The sequence below is a fragment of the Netta rufina genome, assembly GCF_964035555.1.
Source record: "Netta rufina genome assembly, chromosome: 13".
Lineage (NCBI taxonomy): Eukaryota > Metazoa > Chordata > Aves > Anseriformes > Anatidae > Netta > Netta rufina.
The window spans coordinates 12,641,507-12,662,883 of record NC_140136.1 but is presented as its reverse complement, the minus strand read 5'-3'; the positions used below and the strand labels follow the sequence as shown (position 1 = coordinate 12,662,883).

The 21,377-nt window shown below is 54.6% G+C and overlaps 1 protein-coding gene across 1 annotated transcript in view; it reads right to left on the bottom strand.

Annotated features, from left to right (window-relative positions):
* The window catches only part of HYDIN (HYDIN axonemal central pair apparatus protein), a gene marked incomplete at both ends in the record, with an annotated part of 111,792 nt that overhangs the window by 5,219 nt on the left and 85,196 nt on the right, over window positions 1-21,377 (bottom strand). The window contains 34 exons of the mRNA XM_084294839.1: window positions 46-204; window positions 374-572; window positions 1,258-1,427; window positions 1,643-1,864; window positions 2,033-2,240; window positions 2,813-2,960; window positions 3,297-3,462; window positions 3,800-3,938; window positions 4,592-4,804; window positions 5,270-5,504; window positions 6,210-6,322; window positions 6,930-7,090; window positions 8,246-8,464; window positions 8,717-8,859; window positions 9,332-9,604; window positions 10,207-10,315; window positions 10,786-10,978; window positions 11,556-11,707; window positions 12,087-12,322; window positions 12,624-12,828; window positions 13,323-13,437; window positions 13,741-13,979; window positions 14,257-14,425; window positions 14,929-15,028; window positions 15,354-15,453; window positions 16,181-16,379; window positions 16,938-17,110; window positions 17,199-17,358; window positions 18,453-18,572; window positions 18,837-19,019; window positions 19,161-19,366; window positions 19,494-19,703; window positions 20,150-20,779; window positions 21,050-21,211. Coding sequence (XP_084150965.1) covers window positions 46-204; window positions 374-572; window positions 1,258-1,427; window positions 1,643-1,864; window positions 2,033-2,240; window positions 2,813-2,960; window positions 3,297-3,462; window positions 3,800-3,938; window positions 4,592-4,804; window positions 5,270-5,504; window positions 6,210-6,322; window positions 6,930-7,090; window positions 8,246-8,464; window positions 8,717-8,859; window positions 9,332-9,604; window positions 10,207-10,315; window positions 10,786-10,978; window positions 11,556-11,707; window positions 12,087-12,322; window positions 12,624-12,828; window positions 13,323-13,437; window positions 13,741-13,979; window positions 14,257-14,425; window positions 14,929-15,028; window positions 15,354-15,453; window positions 16,181-16,379; window positions 16,938-17,110; window positions 17,199-17,358; window positions 18,453-18,572; window positions 18,837-19,019; window positions 19,161-19,366; window positions 19,494-19,703; window positions 20,150-20,779; window positions 21,050-21,211 — 6,429 coding nt within the window. The remainder of the gene's footprint in view (window positions 1-45; window positions 205-373; window positions 573-1,257; window positions 1,428-1,642; window positions 1,865-2,032; window positions 2,241-2,812; window positions 2,961-3,296; window positions 3,463-3,799; window positions 3,939-4,591; window positions 4,805-5,269; window positions 5,505-6,209; window positions 6,323-6,929; window positions 7,091-8,245; window positions 8,465-8,716; window positions 8,860-9,331; window positions 9,605-10,206; window positions 10,316-10,785; window positions 10,979-11,555; window positions 11,708-12,086; window positions 12,323-12,623; window positions 12,829-13,322; window positions 13,438-13,740; window positions 13,980-14,256; window positions 14,426-14,928; window positions 15,029-15,353; window positions 15,454-16,180; window positions 16,380-16,937; window positions 17,111-17,198; window positions 17,359-18,452; window positions 18,573-18,836; window positions 19,020-19,160; window positions 19,367-19,493; window positions 19,704-20,149; window positions 20,780-21,049; window positions 21,212-21,377) is intronic.

Sequence of the window (21,377 nt, the reverse complement as noted above, 5' to 3'; positions counted from 1 at the left end):
CACACAACTGCAATTAATGCTAGCTCCCACCTGGAGCAGCCTTACCCCGTGTTCTTGCAGCTCTGGCACAGAGGACTTGAAGCTGAGCTTGAAAGTGAGCGGGGCGAGACTGTTGTTTGCTATGGTGACAGTCTTCTTCACCGTCTGCCCGATGGAGAGGGCTCCCAGCTTCACCACCTTTCCTTGTGGTTCCACGACATCAACCTGAGGCAGGAGGGATTAGTATGAAGCAAAAGGCAAGGAGGAGGAAAGGTTTTCTACCCCCTCATGGCAGAAAAGCAGAAGAGGGCAAGGGAAGAGGGGTGGGGAAGTGAGAGAGAGAGCCATGCTGGCGGGCTGTAACTCGAGTTTTAGGATTTGGATGTCATCCCACCTTCATTTCCGTGCCCCTTCCTTGGATCTCCACAGTCTGGTGGTAAAGGCCATTGATTTCAAAACGGATGAGCTCCTGGTAAGATGCAACCTCTCTGGGATAGAAAGTGACGGGCACCTCCACGGCCCCTCCCGGGAGAAGGATGCACGCTGGGCAGCCCACCTCCAGGTACGCGGTGCCTTCGAACAGGCAGCTCAGGCTGGCAGAAAGCACAGGGAGAAGCAGAGGTGTCACAAGGCTGCGTGTGCTCCACGAGAGACATCGGGGCTGCTCGGGGCTCTCCCATCTCCTCTCACTGCATCCTCAGGCCAGGAGGGCCCGGATGGTCCCTCCCGGGGTGCGTTATCCTGGCATGAGGTCTCCTCGTGCTCAGCAGTGGGAAATGGGCTGACCTGGTCCCTTGTGTGGCTGGCAGCCCGAGGAGAGGTGAATGATGGCAAATGCATCCCAGGGGAATGCTTAGTGAAGCCTCACAGCCAGCACAGCTGGGCACAAAGGAGCCTGCTGTGTCACAGCAGGAGGGAGCAGCACGTTTGAACATAAAGATAGCATCAATTCTGGGGTAAAGCAGCCGAAAAGCTCAACAAACAGATAGGGGCTCCTGCTGCCAGGCAGGGTGTCACGCTCAGCGTGCAGGATGGGCTGGGTCCACGGGCTGCACCCAGCTCCCTGCTGTTGTGGCTTCCCTGGGACACCTCAGCCAGGCTTTTGGTCAGACCCCAGGAGCTCAGAGCAGAGCGGTGCAGCCTGCTCAGCCTGCCTGTGACACCCGACCCTGTCTCCTCATGCAGCCCAACCCCTGTTTGGCCAACAGCCCTGCTTGCTGCAAGGACATGGAGCCAGGACACACCAAGCAAGGGCTGAAGGAGCGTGTGAGGCCCTACCTGACATCCTTGTCTGCTTTGTTCGTGATGATGAGGATCTGCTGGGCAGGTGGCATCCCAGCCTGGTAGACAAAGCAGGCTCCAAAGTTGAGTCTGGTGGTAGAGAACTGGACAGCGGGCACTACCACGGTGGCCAGGAACATGCAGATAAACGTGGGACCCTGGCTGATCTGGGGGGCAGAGAGACAGCGTGAGCCAGCTGAAGGGATGGGAACTGCAACCACAAACAGCAGAGGTGGCTGAGGAATGGCACGGGGGACAATAAGGAAAACCAGGTGCCGAAGGACAGCAGAAGGTGGCCTGGGAGGGGAAGGTTTTTGGGAGTCATGGCTCCTGCTGGTGCATGGGGAAGGCGAAGGTCCCGTGCCAAACATGGGTGCCTCACCTGCAGCGTCAGCTCCACGTCCTTTAAAGAGCACATTTTCAGTGGGTGGAAGACCAGCTGGGTCTCCACTTTGCTCTCAGCCTGCACATTGCCCGTCTGAGGGACAAGGGTGAGGTGCTGCACCCGGGCTGCAGGGCCGCTCAGCTCCCACAAAAAGCTGAAGCCGAATTTTCCGCTATTGTGGATGCTGAAGACGCACTTGGTGCTCTCGTTCAGCTGCACCTGCAGGGAGACAGAGGCGAGGACACGTGGAGCACCAGCTGACAGCACGTGCTCCTTCCTCGTGTGCTCCTGGGGCCTTCCTGGGGCTGGGGACCGCTGTCAAGGCTCAGCCTCGCTCTCTTGAGACCAGCTTATACACCTAAACGAAGATAACCAAGCCCTGCTCACCTCCTCAAAATCAATGATGTTGATGTCCTGCGTGCTGAGCTCGGTGCTGCAGCCGTCGCCATGCTCACACCTGACGGACACACTCGTGCTGTAGCCACTGGCCTTGATATTCAAGCAGAGGGGCTCCGTCTTCCTCTTGACATCACACTTGAGGTTGAAGACCACCTCTCCTTCCAGTGTCGGTGTGAAGGAGACTGTAATGGGAAGCCTGGGGAAAGGAGACCCTTTTTTCTGCTCCGTTCACCACCTCTGACGTCTTTTTTGGCCCTGTACTGCCTGGCTCATGGGAGAGCAGTAACTGATATGGGGTGCTCTCTTATCACACAGCCGGTGCCAGGTCACAACTCAGCATCTTTTAAGCCACAGCAAAGCCACCCAGAGCTCACATTCTCTCCAGGCACTGTGGCAGGCTATGAGTAGGCACAGGGACATCCTCGGTGGGTCAGCAGGTGTGCTGGTGGCCTGTGGCACTGCTTGCACAGCCCTTGGCTCAGGGTGAAGCCCCAGAATGTGCTTTTGTCATCAAAAATAAAAGATCCAAGCTCACACTTTTCTAGGAAAGGGGCCTGGAAGTCCAGCGAAACCCAGACACAGCCACCAGACAGAGAAACGTGCTGACCCATGGTGTCCCCAGGGGGGAAGGACTGAAACAAGCTGGACGTGTGCTATTGCTGCGAGTCATCTCATGACTACAGAGGGGAGAAAGCCTCAAAAGCAAGGTGAGCGTGCAATGTTTGGCAGGTGGGAAAGGGAACATGGCCAGGGATGCTGCTGCATTACCTTGAAAGGGGAGCGATGGAGCCTTCCAGGGGCTCTATTTTCACGGAGGTGTTGCATCCCTCTGAGAAGAGAGAGCTTTCTCTGAAGGCAAAGCTGAAGGCTTCTTTCTCGCTGTTGATCATATAGATGGTCTGGTGTACCTTGTGCCCTGGGGAAGGGATGGAGCAGCTGCTGCAAACCCTTTGGCAGCTGGGCCACTGCTGCATGGTACTCCTGGCCAGGGGGAGCACGGGCTTCTGACCCCTGGGATCCCCAGTATCACCTCCAAATCCTCTCTTAGAAGCCCCAGCCATGCACTATGCCCCAAACACCCACGTCTCCCTCCCTTCCCCTTCCTCTCCCTCATACACTCATGTCCAGGATCTGGCTGATCTGCTCACACCAGTGCCTGATCCCATTTCCAGCTTCCTTTTTGGAGCTTGCTGGAGCAGGAGGACTGGAGCAGCACACATCTGAGTGCATAAGGTACAACCGTGGTGCTCACCGACTAACAGCAAGTGGAAGTTCAGGTGGGACCTGTCCAGAGTCACCAGCGGGTCGGTGGTGTTGCCCACCAGCAGGAACGGGACAGAAACGCTCTGCTCAGGGATCGTAAAGACCCAAAACGACTCTGTGATGTCCAGATGCCGGGGGATGAATTCAAACTTCATCTGGGGAGAAAGAGGCAAATGAAGGGAAGTTGCTGCCCTTGGCAGGGGTAAGGGAAGAGGGATGCATGCTGCACCATAGAGAAACCCCAGAAAGCTCCACCTCATGCACTGCCAAGTCAGAAAGAGGCCACCATGCCACTTACAGCCCAAAGGCATGGCCAGTGGGGTACAGTGTGACAACAGGTTCATCTCCCAGCTTGTTTGTGCTGTATTCAAAGGTTGCTTCATGGTTTAGCAAGCTCACAATGAGGTGGGACATCCCGAGAGTGCAGACACAGCTGGTGCCAAACTGGTGCGCATGTGTGCTGAACCCACCTTCTTCTCTTTCTGCACCCACCTCTGCTTTCTTCCCCGGCTGGATCTGCCCTCTCTCTGTGAGGCAGAAGAAAGCTGTCTGTCCTGGTGGAGCTGCAGGGTCTTGGCAAGTCCACTGGAAGGAGTATGCTGAACTGGTTGGGTTCATAACCATGAAGGTCCTGGGCACACAAAGTGAAAAAGACTATGAAGGTGGCATTGGGAGGTCAATAATTCCATCCTGCTGCAAATATCAGGCACCGCCAGTCCTGGTTGACATCCAGTTGTTGGGTACAGGTGGACAATGCTGGCACCATGAACGTTGCAGCTGCTTTTTGGGAGCCCTGTTTGTCTCCCAGGCAGACATAACAACAGCCATTGAGAAAGAAATTAGCAAGGGCATAGGCAAACTTTTGCACATTAAAAAGGTAAATCAAGTTCAGCAAGACTCCTTTGGAAGGTGATAGTGTCTGTACTAGTTGCAGCCTTTGCTGACCCTGTTGACCGGTGCCTCAAAGGAGCAAAAATGTCCTGAGGATGCTTTTCAAAGGGACAAAGGCTGTATGGCCACGTAACACAGGCTATGCGTGGTCCTCCCAGACTAACCCACACCAACTGAGGAGGCATTACCAGCTGTGATATTGAAGAAAAGGGCAAAGAGAACAAAAAAATTGGCCACGTGGTCTTGGCCACTGACCAGCTTGTTCCAGCCACGTCAGCAGGTCACAGATGTGGTGCAGATGTGCCATGGGGCTTGGAAGAGGAGCTGGAGAGGTCTCTGGTTGAGGGGGGTGACCAAGAGACCATCAACAGGGGCAGCCATGCCCACACCTACCTGCTGTTCCTGCTACACACGCCGATTGCTGCAAACTCGACCACCCTCGTGTTGAGGCCCAGTGTTGTCCCCTTCGGGTTCTGCAGCTCGGGGCTGCGCCTTTCTGCAGTGATGTAGTCGGAGTCTTCCAGCTCGAAGTGGCAAAATGGCATCTGGCTTCTCCCCTTCACGATCACTTCTGGGCCCTTTTGATTCGGCTTCAGGTTGGGAATACTAGGAAGAAAGGGGCTGGTGTTATTATTTCCATACTGCTGGCTGCTTGTGCTGCATCCTCTCTCAGTGCAAGCATTGTCAAACAGAACTGCAAAGCTGACATGGCAGAAACATGAACAGAGGTGTGCCTAGAGCAGCACACAAATTTCCGCATGGAGAAGGAGGTCGTGTTTGTCTGATAAAGCATAGCTAGGGGTTAGCTGGCCCCTAGACAGCCTTTCTGGATCTCTCATTCCAGATTTCGCAATCCTTCAGGAGCTTAAAAATAAAATGTCATTTCCCAGTGTCTCCATATCTGCTTTTACAAGTCCAGTCCATCTTTATTTGGTCCTGAGTGCTCGTTGTTTCTGCAGACTCTTGGGGTTTGCTGTCCCCAGCTCTGCATTCCCACCCCCCAAGTCAGAGGCAATACCATGACTCAGGGTAGCCTGAGTTAACAAGTTAGCGATCCTGGATGCTTCCTACCTGCAGAGCATGCGGCTCTCAAAGTCCCCCATGTACACCGGGGAGAACTTCATCTGGAAGGGCTGCTCCTGGCCGGCAGGGATGGTGCCACTGCGGGGCTCGACAGAGAAGAGCGAGGTGGCAGAGACGGTGCTCGGGGGCGAGCTCAGGGAGGACGAGTCGTGCCCCAGAGAGTGGCCCCTCTGGCTGGGCTGGAGCTTCTCAGAGGCACCAGAAGCACAGGAGACGAAATGCCCTGCATGAAGGAAGAGGTTAGCAGGACATCTTCTTCCAAGAAGGAATCTGGTGCTCCTCCTGCTGCAAGTGGATGGGAGGAGAGACGGGATGCTCTTGGCATGTCCCTAAGGCCATGCTTTCAGCAGGTCTCCCATCGAGGAACAGAGTGGTCAAGGTCATCTTGCTCCTGTGTCACTGCTGGCCGAGTTGTAATCCTGGAAAGTCTCAAGGATAGGTGTGAAAGTGAGGACAGACAGCAGGGAGATTTGGGGACAGGAGAGGACAAATAGAGTGAAAAGGCCCAGCAGAACGAGAGAACTACTTAGATCAAAACACGACACGACACTGAACATCACTCCACAGATGAAGGCTATGTCTCTGTTAGCAAATTAAATGAGCGCAGGACTGAAGCCAGCTGCTTCACTCCGTGTTAAACTCTCTCCATCTCCAGAATGGAGTTACTAGATGCAGACTTCTCCCGCAGAATGGTTTCTGGCCAGCGCTTGCTCCCAAAATATTTCCAGGAACTACTGTCAGAATTGGCCTGGGTCAAACCTGTGTCAACTAGCTGTAGAGATCAGTGTGTTATAGCACCTGGGAAAATTTCTGGGTGCTATTTCATGTCAGACAGCCTCATCTCTTAGAGACAGCATTAAGTCCAGTTTAAATTAGTGACTAAAACACACCGGGCAACCCCAGCTGCCACGCAGAGCCAGTGCCTTACCTTTCAGGGTGGTGAGGAGCAGCTCCCCAGCTCGGCTTGCTGCCCTTTCATCCCCCACGTCCTCCATCCAGGTGTATTCCAGGGCCACGTTCCCTGTGTTGGACAGCTGGAAACTGGAAAGCAAGAGGGAAAACAAAACAAAACAAAGCAAAAAACATAAATTTGAACCAAGTAGAGAAGTAACACTGCCATGTGGGCTCCTGGCGCCCTTCTTTGTGCTGAGCAGTGTGTTCTTCCCCAGCCTTGCCTCCATTGCTGTCCTGGGCTGCCAGGGGCAAAGTAATTGCAAGTTTAGAATTTAGAGGAAGGTGCAGACACGGTGCCTGGGAGACTTAACCCAAGGGGTTTATTCCAGCCTCATGTCTCAAGTTGGCATCATTTTGACAGCAAACTTGTCCTTGAGCAAGTGAGGACTGGCAACATGCAAGGAGAGCAAAACCATGGTTGCTCTCAGCAGAAAGGCCCATCAGAATTGCACCTCCCCAGCACCGCAGCCAGGAGCATTCCCCTCCAAGTCTCAGCAGCCTGATGGAAATTGGAAGAGGTTTATGAAATGGCTGTGCAATGAGCGTGTCAGGGGCTGGTGGTATGGGAGCATGAGTAGAAGGAAAAGCAGCGGCCACTGGAGCCCACCACGGCTCTGGGGAAGCAGGCACTGGCTGTGTGGTGCTGTGGCAGGCCTGGGCAAAGGCTGCTCCCTGCCTGACCTTCACCACTCACGTGAACGTCCTCGTCTGGAAGAGCAAGGTCTCCTTGAACTGAATCGCGTCCGTCTCCAGCTTGAACTCGGCGTAATCAACGACAGCGCTGAGGCGAAGCTCCACCTCGCGGCTGCTCCTCTCCAGGAGGCTGTGTGCTGGTTCTGGGTCTGTCTCAATCACCTCCAAAGAGGACAGGGAGGAATCACTGAGCAGGGCCCAGAAAGCCAGACTGAGCTTGGAGCCTTTGGGCCTCCAAAACCAACCACGTTTAGGGGTTAGGAAGGACCGTTCCCATTTATTTCCCTGGAAGGAGGACAAAATCTGGCCCTGCTGCTAATCACTAAGGTGTTTGTTCCTTCATGCTGCTTGAAGCAGTCACCACCATGACTGTGAGCACACTGGTGGGGATGATGACCAGCTATCAGTCCCCATGTTCTAATTCTGTAGAGCGACCTTTTTTCCTGGCACCCTACAAATCTGTCACGTCTCTAAATTGGGATTAAGCTCCCCTGGTGGAGCTCCGTGAATAGAGAAACCCAAGAATGAACAAATCTAGAACGTGCTTTCCAAATGTCACGTGTGGGACAACAGCTGCCAGGCATCCTGGGATGGGAATGAATTTACAAGGGAAATCTCTGGCTACTAATGGTAGAAGGTTGGAGGAAAAAAAATGGTTTGGGGGTCTTACAACAGCTCAGAAACCAAAGAAGAGACGCTCAAGAGTGCTTCATCACTAATTATAGGAAAGCAAGAGCTTCCAGAGACTATACTCTGGACTCCCATATGACTGCCCCATGCTGCTGGGGCTGCTCCATTATGAGATATCCCACATGATATAGAGACCACAACAGAAATCTCAGTAGCATAAACAGAGCTCACCCAAAATGTGCCAGTGGGCTAGCCAGAGTGCGCAGATGAGAGCAAGTTTCACTCTCCACTTCAAAAGAAGAGCTAGAGCACAGTGGGGTTAACTCTCCATTGGCACAAAAGGCACTGAATCAGATGAAGAGTTATTAACACCCTAAAATGTGTTCTAAATATAAAATGTTCTAAATAAAATGTTCTAAAAATAAAATAACATGGGCTGTAACACTTCTGAGACCGACATTTGCAAGTGACTAAAACACCTCTCACCAACAGACTTCCCCATCTCGTGTGAGCATAACAGGTCGCAGTGAATCCATCTCTCCCCAGAAACACACCACTGGTTAAAACTCACAGATGGCTCACATTTCAGGGGGAAGCAGGGACTGCTAAGCCAGCAGATGGTGGCCTGCTGCCGTGGCCACCTAGTTTTGTGGAAGCTGGGTGAGCTTTTGCTGTCGTGCTCCTTACCTTCTTCTTGACAGGCCATGTGGCTGCCTGGTCCCTCGTGGTATCCACCCACTTGACAGTGCGCAGGCGGTCGTCCCAGTCGGTGACCTGCTCCGGTGGCAGCTGGAAGGCGATCCTGGCCACCTTGCACCTCACAGGCTGTCTTCTGAAGGTGACTGCCACGTCTGATTTCAAGGTCACTGTGATGTCCTTAGTGCAGCCAGCATGGAGGTGTCCCACCTACAGCAGAGAGCCAACCAAACTGGAATCAGCAGCAAGGGCAGGACCGGCAGTGAGGACACCACCTCCCATAGCAGAGAGCCTTTTTGGTGGGGTGGAGAGCCCTGCCCGAACAAAGCTGCGTGTCTGGCAGAGTCAGCATCTGCTTGGGGCACTGAAACGTGGCACCAGTACGTGGAAAGTCACCGGTGGATCCCAGGAGATGTCTGGCAGTGTTTGGGTAGTGGGAAAGGCAGAACTGCCTGAGCTCACCTGGGGGGAGAAGTGAAACGGGGGGCCTGCCGGCCACTCGAACCGCATCGCCTCCGCCCGGCTGCGGTTGGTGATCGTGAAGGTGGCCTGGTAGGGCTTCCCAATGTGACAGTCCCCGAACTGGATGTGATCTGCTCTGACAGCTGTTAAGAAGCACAAGGGATGTCAGCGGGCAGCCAGGTCCATCCACCCCCAGAACATGCACGTCCAACTCTTTTCCTTGCTCCAAGCCCTCCTGCATCTGGGAGATGCACTTCCCTGCTCTACCCCCGTCCCTCAGAGATACACCCTGACACGTCCCTGAACGTGGTGCAGAGGGACGTGCATTGCAGCATACCCATGGCAGGCACGCTCACAGACCACCAGGCCTGGTGAGTGACATGGGACATCCTGGTGGAGAGGATATGGGATCATAGATGGCCTTCATCCCCACAGGACACCACATGCCAATAGACCTCCTGTGGCCCTCGTGTTCCCACGTGTGGCTGCTGTGCAGGCTACAGAAGGCAACAGGATCTGTCCACTAAGGCTATGCCACACCACACTGGCCCAGGGTGAACAGAAACGTGTACTTTCCTATTCTTTATTCCCTCTTGGCAGCCTCTCCTCTCTTACCTTCAATTGTGTCCTCCTCCAGATCACCCTCAGAGGTCTCCTCAGGGCTCTCCTCAGCGCTGTCTGCCACGAGTCCATGGATATTGTCTATCGTGAAGTCATCCTCGTAGCCTTCACCCACCAGCTGAATGTTGGTCTCTTCGTAGGGGTTGTCCACCACGGACAGGTGGATCTTCCCTTCCACGCGCTGGGGCAGGCTGGGTTTGAAAAGCACGTCGAACTCTGCTGATTCCCCACGGTGCAGGACCAGGGAAGCGGTGTGGGGCTTCGTCCCTGCAGAGTGAAGTGAGAGACAGGGACACAGCTGTACAGAGAAAACACCTCCAAAGGGTATAAGAGGAATAAGTGGCTGCAACCCAGCTGTTTCTAAGCACAGATTCTCCCCCCAGAGGCTCTAGATGTTCCTCCTGTGTTCACAAGACTATGATGACACCATGCATATCCTGAAGTGTCTTAACTTCTTAACACCTGGCTCTCAAACTGCCTCCAGCCAGCTCCTTCCATACCTAAGCTGAATCAAATAGTGTTTTTGGCTTCTGGTGGCTGGCTGTGGGATCAAGGGCTGCCTTCGTTCAGGCTGGTAGCTCCCCACATGCAGCAAAGACCTCGGATGGTCCAACTGAAGTGCTGATAGTTCCCCAGGACTTTCCCACAGCTTGACCCACCATGCCCAGAAGAGCAGAAAAAATTCCTACAGCTCGCTAGGAAGAAATTCTGGAGCAGCACAATCTGTGGTGCAAAGTCCACGTGAAAAGGTAGGGGTAGAGAAAGCCCCAGGGAAGAAACTGTCTCTAATACCTGCTGCTTGGCCAAACCATAAGCGGGGCACACCCTTCCCTGTGTGGATGACCACACTCCATGGTTAATGCATCTACCTTCTCCAGCAGAGTCCTCCTTCATACCTGCAGCCTGGTAGATGCACTGCGTGGTTGGCCGGGCTCTCAGGAAGAAAACCCCCCCTTCGTCCAACAGATCTATCATCACCTGAGAAAAGGGAACACAGCAAGACCGCATCTGTGAGGGTACAGGAGAACCCATGGACCACCACTGAGCTGCTGCTGGTCCACCACTAGGAACCCAGCACGCTGCTCTGCTTCACACACAACTCTTAGCGTGAAGTGGAAGTAAAATCAGACAGAAAAAGTGGTCAGAGGTGATGGAACGTAGTTAAAATATAAGTAAACAGGACAGAGTATTAAGAAGTAATGAGCAGAATGGAATTAAACGACAACTGAGTTTAATGAAAATGTAGTAAAAACGTGGTCAGATAGAAAATAACGTAACTAGGACACCACGCATTGCCACTGAGAACCAAAACGCGAGCAGGGAGGGGTGGGAAGGGGTCATGCAGGGTAGCAGCACATCCCAGCCGTGTTTTCTGGGGCCTCTCTCTCCTCCACGGGAGGAGGGCTTGTTCCCAGAGCAGAGGGTGCATTCCCCGGGCAAGTCCTCACCTGGACGGGTACGCCGCCAGCGTTATGAAGGACCAGAGGGAGTTTTTCGGAGTCACCCAGCAGCAGCTTCTTGAAGAGGAGCAGAGGGTTCCCTCCCTTACTGTGAAGGACCGGGCGCAGGACCGTGACCCGAGGCAGATTCCCCTCTCCACTGATATCAAACGTCAGGCTTTGGGCTTTAATTGCTGTAGGGCTGCAGGAGGGGCAGAGGAGAATTCGTTGTTGGCTGGCAATAACCCGTTTTCCATTTGCCAGGCAATGAATGTGTGCCACCCACAGCACCCCTTGTCCCTATCCTCCCATGTCCTGAACGTGGTTCCAGGACAGAGTAACCAGCTGCTTTTACAAGGGCTGCAGTTGTTTTTTAATATGGAATACCATGACGTACCCTAGGTTAATCACATACAGTCGTCTCCTTAGAACATAAACGAGGAGGAGATAACGTATGGTGGCTTCCTGCCACAGAAACCACTTCATCCAGCCCTTTGGCCTTGGAAAGCCCCAGCTCAGCAGCTGCACCTCCACATTTTTCTGATTCACTAACTTCCAGTTGGCTACCTAACGTTGAGCAGACTTCATAGCCAATAATACACTCCAAACTATGACTCTTATTCTTCTGCCCTGCTCTACCTAGTAGTTACTACGTGATCCAGTGCTAACTCTTCTTCCTAGGGCTACTACAAGAGCCAGGATTGATGACAGGTCCACATCCTGCCAGAGGAGAAGCAGCTATCAGAGAGGTCCCCCTGTGAGCTCACAGGGTGCATTACCTTGTCTGGGCATCAAGTGAAGCTTCAAAAGTGCACTGGTAGCTCTGCATGGTTTGTGGAGTGAAGGTCACTGTAGCGAAGGTGTGGGAGCGGCTGGGCACACACATCTGGACGGGGACCACTTCGAAAACATCGCTGATGCGGCTGTTGGGCTGGGGGAAGCGCACGGAGCAGAGTTAGGAGGAAACACCCTTCTGTGTGGTGTAGTCTGATACATGTCATGGTGGCTGGGGACAGGACAGGACCCTTCTGTCTCGGGGGGTGGCTCCAAAGTGGTGCTGGCCTCAGAGACGGAGCTGCCATAAAGCCCAGGAGGGCCAAAGCTTGCTCTGAGTGCTTCCACAAACAGAGGAATGAGCCAAAACCTTGCTTGAGACATGCTGAGTTCAAACCAGCTGCCACCTGGGGCTGCTGCTCTCCCCCATAGCTTCATCTGCACAGAGCTGGACTAGAACGGGTGAGGTGCACCTGGAGAACGAGGCAGGCTCCTACCTTAGAAGAACAACAATCGCCTTGGCTTCTATTTCTTACCTTACCAGAGATGGGTCTGATGGAGAGGACCACGTTGCAGGGGACTTTGCCCACGTTGCGGATCTTGAAGCGAGCAGTGGCCCGGTGCCCAACCAGGACGTTGGTGAAGATGAACTTGTTCTCGTCTGTGATGAATACGCCCTTGTCCTGCATGGTCTGCAGGATCTGGCAGAGGTTGGTGTTGCTGCAGATGCGGTGCTCCTCAAAGATGGACCCTACGTCGTCAGCCACAAACGCTGCGAGAAGAAAGGAGGGAGGGCTGAGATGGAGAAGGCTTCCTGCTGGGTTTAGCTGGACCTTGTTGGCCTCACAGAAGGCTTGATAAGCCCCTTCTGGCCAAGTCACTGCAAAACTCTTGCCTGGAAGCCCAGGCACCCTCAGTCTTAAAGGGCATTAATTCCTCTTTGCCCTTCTACGTACCCCTCCCAGCCTCTCCCACTGGTGCACATGAAAACCCTCAGGGGTTGCAGCCCTTTCAAGAGGTCCGGGTGCTCAGCAGCAGCAGGTCTGGCCACGGGAACCTGGGGATGGGCGTACCTGGGAGGCAGGACTCGGCCAGCAGGGTATAGGGGATGCCCAGGGGGTTGTCACTGGGGTCCCTGTCGCTGATATCGATGGAGAGGTGCTCCTCACACGGCCCCAGCGGCTCCGCGTGGCAATCCACCGTGATTGTCTGCTCGTCCCCAGGATGGATGGAGCCGAAGCCGGGGTACACCGTGAACATGCCCACGGTGAAGCGAGCCTGCAGAAAGAGCCCCGGGAGAGGCTGAGGGCTGGCAGCCTGGCCTTGGGCATCCCCAGCAAGGACTGTGCCACCTCCTGGCCTCCAGATGGGCCAAGGGCAAGAAGGGATGGTCCAAGGCCCAGGGGCAGCCCCAGGGTGATGTGAGCAAGCCAGGAGGTTGTGCTGGCTTGTCCCAAGTGACACTGAGAAGGAAGTTTGGGTGTAAAGGGTGAAGGCAGTAGCTGGGATCCTTCAGCCTCCAAGGGTAAAACAGGAGAGCAGAAACAACCATGAGAAGTGATGGGAGGGGAAAGAGGCGGCCCGGTGAGAGGGCAGGGAAGGGAGAGCCCCAAAGGGCTCCAGGTCCGAGCCTCTGCTGGTGGCTGGGAAGGGATTGAGATCCAAGCACCTGCACACACAGACCATATCCCATTCCACAGCCATGAGCCCCGTCCCAGGCACAGTCAAGCCCCCTGACCCTGCCACACGCTGGGGGAGCAGGAGCCACCCACCTGCATGGAGGTGTTCGTCTCCTTCTGCAGGGACTGCTTGCTTTGCTTCGCAGAGGTTATCACCTTGCCTACGTTTTCATTCTCCTGGGAGTGGTTGGATTTCTTGTAAAGGGCACTGGGGGGAGAAAGCAGAAACACCCACGGTGCTGAGCTCCCCTGGCCATCCTCCGAGGCCAGGGGCTGACCTTCCTCCCTATGAAGGAAATCCTTCCAGGTTCACATTCCTGACGGCTCCTTCTGCTGCCACAGGGCAGGGACAGACCAGCCATACCACCAGCTTTGTCCTACACGTGCAGACACTGAAGCATTTTGGGTCCCCTGCTCACAAAGGGACCAGGACCCAGTGCCCAGCCTGCTGGTCACACACCTTCCCTTCCCGCAGCCCTGGCTGGGAAGGGTGCTGCAGCTCTTCCCTCACCTTTTCCTTGCCAGCCCAGACACATCCTGGTCCGCTCTGCAGACGAGGAACTTAAAGTCGAGGCTGCCTCTGTTCTCCAGCGTGATGGCGCAGGTTTTCTTGGTGCCGTTGACCAGGGCGCCGAAGTTGATGAACGAGGCCGGGGTGATGCTGTACTTGCTGAACACAGCTTTGGCGGACACCCGCACGGGGATGATGGCGATGGTCTCCCCTCCATTGCAGAGGCTGGGCTCAATCACCTGCAGCCAGGGGAGGGGTTGGTAAGGCAGCAAGGCAGCCAGCCCCGCTGTCCCCTAATGCCACCCCATGTCCCCTTCAACCTCCCCTATTTAAATCCAGCTGTTTCAATGCCTCCTCCAGAGCCAGATTTTCAGCTCTACTTAAGAAGCATCCCCAACAGCTTCTGGAAGACTGCTGTATACATCTAAGAGAGGGTTCCCCAGCTAAACCTTTCCTTCCAGGGGACACACGTCCTGCTAACACCTGGACAAGTGCCCCCTGGCTTGGGCAGCTCACCTGGCACTTCAGGATGGGTTTGTCCTCGATGCTTATTTCTGCCTTGGGGTGGAAGAGCAGCTGGACCTGCACGGGGCGCTCAGAGACGGTCAGCATGCCTTCCTGTGGCTGGATAGAGAAGTGGGATGCCAAGTCTGGGATGCTGGTATCTGCATTTTCTATCAGGAAGCTGGGGACAAAGGGAAGGAACAAAGACCTCCGTGGTTAGAGGTCCTGGGTGGCAGCAGCACAGCCAGCACCTTGCATAGGACCTTAAGGAAAAAAAATAAATAAATGAAAGGATCCATTTCTGCTTGGGAAATCCCAGATTTTGACACAGTCTACAGACAGGAGTGCTGTAAGCTCAATTGAACACTGATTTTGTCATTCCCTCCTTTGAAGACCTTCACAGAGAGAAATGAGTACACCCTCAAATGAAGGGAACCAATCTCAGCAGTACGGGGAGCTTAAATTTCAGCCTCTTCTTTTGGTTCCTGCTGAGCCACAAGAACTACTTGTGGCTGTATGCTCTGTTAAAATATTTGAGGTACGAGAGCCTGGATTTTGTGTTTACCCAAACTATGAGGAAGCCAGCATGGGAAAAGGTTCCAGCCATGGACAGACCGGGACACAGAGCTGGGCAGAGGGTGGCACTGTGCACGGACAGAGCAGGCAGCCAGAGCTGCGACCCACCTGTATGCGATCTCATATTTCCCTTTGTTCTTCAGGGTCAGTGCTTGCTTTGTATCATCCAGCACCTTAAGGACTCCAAAATCCACGTTGCCATCTGTACCTGCAGTGTTCCCACAGAGAGAGGTAGGAGATGGTGAATATCTGAGAGCTGCTGGAGGCTGCACCAAGCGACAAGGTACATAAACAAAGTTCTCAGACATCACAAAATCCTCAGCAGGTTTCCCCATCCTGGGAGCTTTCCCTAGCTGCTCCGCTGCCCTTTCTCTTGCTTGGAGAGCACCTGCAGGAGTCAGCAGCTAACGAGCCTGGTTTCCATCTCTCTGCTTCCAAGCACAGATCCACCAACTCTATGTGCTACGCTGCGCCTCCAGGAGATGCCAGCAGCCTGCAACCTGGACTATGTTGGTTTGGGTGCAACCACTGACCTTTAGGGATGGTGATGCTCAGAGCAACATCATAGGCCTCCGCGTGGATCTGGATATTTTCAATCTGAACAATCCCCAGGATGTTCTCTGCATCTGAAACCTGAGGCAGCAAGAAACAAACACTGCTCGGACAATTCTCCTCTATTCTTTCAGTAGGTGACAGAATGGTCCTTGTCTCTACTGGCTGGCTCCACCATGGCCTCCCCTGCTTTGTGGGCTATCGGTCTCTTAAATCACCCAGCACCCTCACTGAAAGGCAGCCATGGGGGACAAAATCCCAGGGTGAGAGTTTGCTGCCCTATGTTAAAAGCCACAGATGGACTTCAGGATGGGTGCTGAGAACGCACCAATGTCTGGACAACCAAACGACAGCATTCAGCCCTGCAGAGCAGCAAGGTGCTGTGGCATGGGCTCAGGATGCTGCCCCGTGATCCAGGCTGACACCACGTGGGGACAACACCCGGCTGTCTGGGATGGGGATGCTCGGGGATGCATTGCAAATACAGTTTGAGGCAGCAGGCGTCAGGGGCACAGCTTGTGTCTGCATGTACATCTCTCCCTCACTCCACAATTTACTTGCTGTGGTGGTTTTACACTTGCTTGATGAAGCTCGGCTGCAAGAACACCCTAGTAGTCACCTGGTTTCCAAAAAGCCATTCTTCAGCAGGAGCCCCTTGCTGCTAAGACCTGCCCACCCCAAAATCACAAGCAGAAGGAAGCTCAAGAAGCCTCCTCCTTTAGCCCTCTTTGAAGGATACCCTCCCCGCACTGCCTCCATCCCTCAGGACCTCAGGTGAGCCTTGCTGGGGAGAGCAGGGTGCCCTCACCTCCAGCCGGATGGTCTTCTTCACGCTCAGCGCCTTGGTGGCCATGAAATGCAGGTACACCTCCAGCTCTGTGCAGGGCCCCACCACGCCTTCATCCTGTGACACCGAGAAGTCCTCGCCGAGGTTTTCCAGCCCGCTGAGCCTCCAGGCTGCGGGCAGCGGGTTGGAGTTTCGCAGCACCAGCTTCTTGCTGTCCCTCCTGCAGGGACACGGGGATGCTCAGCACCGGCGGCTGGGCGAGCATCGCGACTGGAGGCAGCTCGGGGCAGCCCCATGGGTGAGACCAGTTGGGTGTCTGCCCTATGTGATAAGCCTGAGAGGTGAGGTCCTGGGGGACAGCAGCCAGAAAAAGGGAGTTAGGGAAGGGCAACTGGACTGCTGTGGTGTTTGGAGAGCTGGAGCTGAACCAGCAGGCTCTTCCCCTGGGAACAGAGAGACACTGATGAAGCAGTGGCTCAGGGCCACAGCACGTGGAACAGGGACTTCTCCAGCATGTCCAGCTGGAGTCAGCTAACACGAGCACCGGGGCACACACAGCTCTGCTGTGGATCAGGATACCCAATGCCCAGCACTGCTGGGGACTGTGGAGCTCACAGCCACCACGGGATGTCCCAGCCAGCGAGGAATGGTGAGCTGGAGACTGGGAAGTGATGAGGGGAGATGTCGGTACAGTCCCATCCTAAGCAGGCACACAGCCAGCCAGAGAGCCCAAACTGCTCTTGTTCCTGCCCTAGCAGATGGCCCCCAGGTAGCTGACCTGTGCAGCAGCAGCTTGTCGAAGTGCACCTGCTTGGGGCTGACCCCCAGCTCCACCCGCACCCCCTGGCAGCACAAGGGGAAGACCACCGGCTCCGGGTTCTCCTTAATGCAGCACACGAGGTTGTCTTCAATGAGGCCAGCTGACGTGGGGTACGCCCAAAGGCTCAGCTCCTAGCCCCCCAAAAAAGCAGAGAAGAGGGTTTGGTGAGCAGGAGGAGCAGCCCCTGGGTGCTGCCACCACTGCCTGCCCGTCCCCTACCTGCTTCTCGTTGGGTTTCAGCGTCATGCTGGGAGGGTCCAAAAGGAACGTGTCTGCTTTGAGGTCGTGCTCAAAGAAGAAATGCACCTCTGCTTCCAAGGAGGTGGTGTTGAGGATGGTTATCTTCTCGCAGTTGCTGGGGTAGTTCTGTGCCTTGTACCTGTCCACAGAAGGGGAGAAGGCTGCAGCAGAGCTGCTGGAGTCATTGCCTTTATCACCCACCGAGGCCACGCTGTGTCCTGGCAGGAGGATGCTCTCTGCAGCCTCCCAGGATGACCCAACAAGCAGGCTAAGAAAAAGGAACACATTCAGGGGCACGTTGCATGGTGGGCTCAGCCTTCTGGCACCTCCACGTTTGCGCCTTCGCCTGGTGCCCCTGTCCTAGAAGCGTGACGATGCACAAGCCACAAAGCATTTTGCAAAATGTAAATTCAAGTGTTCCTGCACAAATAAAAGCCAGTCAGGCACATGGCCCCTTCCCCACTGCTTTGGTAAGTTTCTTTCCCTGCAGGGTTTAAAAAATGCCTTTGCAAAGGGATTTTAAAAATAGTTTAGCTTTTCTCATTCAGAAAAGCCATGAGACTGCCTTGTGTTTCATGGGTTTGCTCAAAGTCTCGGGAAGGAAAAAAAAGAAAAGGATGCATTCCCAAGAGGAGAGCTATATTTAACAAGTGTCCCTTCCCTAAGGTGTGAAATAGCACTTGGAGTTAAATGGTTAAACAACAAACAGAAACCTGAGACCATTCATCAGGCTGGCTAAAGATCCCCCTTTGTTTTTTTTTTTTTTTTTTTTAAATCAAAAAATAAAGTTTTTATTTCATTCCCCTGAGTTGTAAAATACCGCTAGATCTCCAGGGCTCCCATAAAGATAAGGGCTTCATTTCTAATATTAAAAAAAAAAAAAAAAAAAGATCAGAGTTAAAAATAGACACACACCAGCAGCTCCAATGACTTTTTATAAGCAGACCTTATCCAGCAGTAAGTTTCAGGAAAACATAAATCCTATTTTTCTTCCTCTGCAGGTCACACACATACACATTGACAGGCCACATCATAAAGCCTGACTACATTACAAATCAATCAGTGGTTTCCAACACCATCCACAGAGTAATTGCTCGTTCAGTCTGCTATTAAGCTCATTTTCCTAAGTGATGAGTCGGAGATGGGGAGGGAGGGCACAGGGTGCCTCCAAAACTGCCACGCAGCCCTGGTGGGGGGCACCAGGCTGCCCATGGCTGGCTGGGGAGCACCTACCAGTCTCTGGACTTCCCGCAGAGCAGCGGCCCAAAGTGGAATACGCCTGTGCTCATGATGTACTGCTTGAAAACAATGTCACCATCTGCCTTGCTCTTCCTCCGGTGAGGAAACACCAGCCTGGGCAGGGAAAAAAAAGCAAAAGGATGAGAAGCTCTAAGTGGAAAAGCTGGCCAGAAAGCCACAGCCCTCAGCAGCAGCTGGGGTTCCCCGCTCCCAGCATGGGATGAGATGCTCGGGTGCTCAGGCAGCACACAATGGGCTCATCATGGGGCTAAAAGGAGCCACGAGGCAGTGGGGAGGTGGTCACTGGGGCAAAATGGGCAGCCCCAGCTCCAGAGGCAGGGGCAGGCAGAGCAGGAGGTTTGCACGGAGCAGCCTTACCGTGGGTCCTGGCTGATGGTGGGGTACAGGCAGGTGCCCCTGCAGTGCAGCTGGTGCAGTCGGTTTGTCCCCAGGATCTCAAAATGCAGCGTCTGGTCAAACTGGCCCAGCACCGTGGAGCTGAAGTGTACCTTCAGCTCAGCCTGGCCACGGGCAGGCACGATCCACCGGAAGCTATTCAGCCTGGTGGTTAAAAAAGATACTTCAAAATGTTGTTAATGAGAAAACCAGAGCAGGAGGAGGGCTGGGACTCACTGTCCCAGGGCTACCCGCCTGGTGGGACGGCCAGCGCGCCCACCGCCTCCCTCTGCCCTCGGGGCTCACCTGAGGGGCTTCCCCAGAGGTGGGCCCAAGTCCACGCTGCTTTGGTCCACCTCAGGGGGACGTGGTGGTGGTGCCCCCATGCCCAGTCCCTGGAGATGTTTCTTGCTCCGGCCAGAGCTCCGCCTCTCTTTTAGAGCCTCCCGGATGCCCTCAGCCTTCTCTTTCCTCGACCGGCTTCTGGTGGGGGTGACCTGCTCCTCCGACGCCTTGGCACCAAGGAAGAAAAGGGAGAGAGAAGTGAGACTGGCCCCGAGACATCCCCGTCCTGCAGCCCTCCTTCTCCATCTCACCCACCCTCCACACCCCGTCCAGCCCGGCCCTCTGCCCTGGCACCTTCACAGTGAGTGTGATGGGAGCATCCATGAGGCTCTCCGTTTCCTTCTTCTCTTCTTCCACCACCGCCCCTTCTGGTGCAACAAGGATGAAGTGCTTGAGGGCTTCTCCTGCAGGGGCCACCCTCTTCTCTGGGTAGTGGATCACTGAGTAAAATGTGGTAGGAGGAATGGGAGGCCCCGAGGGACCCAGTCCCAGGCTATCCAGGATCTAAAAGATAAGAGAAAACCCTGTTTGTCCTTCATCATCTTCATCCTCATACACTTTCCCTACAGGCACTGAACTTTTGGCAATGTTTTGATATGGAGTACTGTGGTTTTTTATGCCTGGTGGGGTAGAGTGGGGTGGGGAGTCTCCAGAGCATTGCCAGAACCTATGAGTGGGACCTAGAGGAAGCAATGACCACGAGTCACCCTGCCCTGGGACCATTTTTAATGATTTGCAGACCAGGAAAGTCTTGGAACAGACAAGATGCTTGAACAGGGAGTGCTCCCTCTTTCCACCCACACAAGGGACACTGAGAACCTCCCCAGCCACGTAGCTGCTGAGGACCCACGGTGGAACAAGCCTGGGACAAGGCTCTGTGCTGATGTCACCCGGTGGGACACAAAGCACCAGGACCCAAACCTCAGCACCCGGGCCCCGAGGGGCTTTACCTCCTCTGCCGTGGGCAGCTTGCCGCTCTCCAGGATCTTCCCCGTAGCATCTTCTGCGCTCAGCACCTGGATGTCCAAGCAAGGCACCCCGACATCCTGGCCCTTGGCTGACGAGTCTGCACCTTCCCGTTCCGGCCCAGAAAACCTGCACTCGATAGCCTTCAGTTTTTCCAGCCGCTCCCTCTCCGCCCGCTCCTTCTCCAGCCTCTCCTGGCGCTCCTTCTCTCTGTCCTTCCGGCTCTTGCGGCTGGAGAGAGGTGGGTGCTGGTCTTCTGCTGGGTGCCTTGCCTCCTCTTGGCTCAGAAGGGACAGCAGAATGCCCTGAGCCCTGTCCCAGGATGACAAAATATATGCGATGTCTTTCTGTGATGCCTCATAGATCTTAAACCTCTTGGCCAAGACCTTCTCGCTATCGCTCATGGTCTTCTGCTTGGCTTCCTCTTGTTCAGCTTTTGTGGGTTGCACAGCTGACCCCGTGCTGCCATCCGTCAGGGGAACCTTGCTCCGCTTTTTCTTGTCTTCCTTGTCACCTGCAACAGAGTCCAGGTGCCCCTTCTTGTCTACCCCTTCGTTGATGTCCGAGCGGTTGCTGGTGGACACGTTGGTGTTGCTGGTGGAGGTGGTCAAATTCTGGGCAGGAGGAGAGGGGAAAAGAAGTGAGCACTTCAAAGCACCGACCCCAGTGCTGTGGGATGGTGATGATAGAGGTGGAAATCAGAACACCCTGGTGGAGAAGCACTGTGATCAACCAGCGTGGTTTCCCAGCCCAGCCCCATGTTCTCCCAGCCAGGTACCCATCCCTGGGCACAGAAGTGTGTGGCTTCTTGTGGGGTGGTACAACTCAACGAGAGGGTCCTTCTGTTTTGGGCTTTTCTCCTCTCTGTAAACACAGCCACCCACCTGTCTGCCTCCGTGCTGGCTTTTCTTCCCCAAGGCACTGTCTTTTTCTTTCCCAAGCTCTCTCTTCCCCCGCCTGGACTTCTTCTTCATCTCTTCTTCCTCCCTCAAGCGTTCCAGTTCTTGCTTGAGCTTTTCCTCAAGCTCTCGAGCCAGCCGCTCCATCTTCCTTCAGCAGACCAAACAAAAAACGTCCCTGACAGTCACCACCAGAAAGCTGGGCTGGCTGCAACCCCAGCTGGTCCCCTGCTTCATTCACTGACCCTGAGGCCAGGCAGAGCCATTAGACCACCTCTGTGGGCTTCCCTCAACCTGGGAAGATTGGGAACAC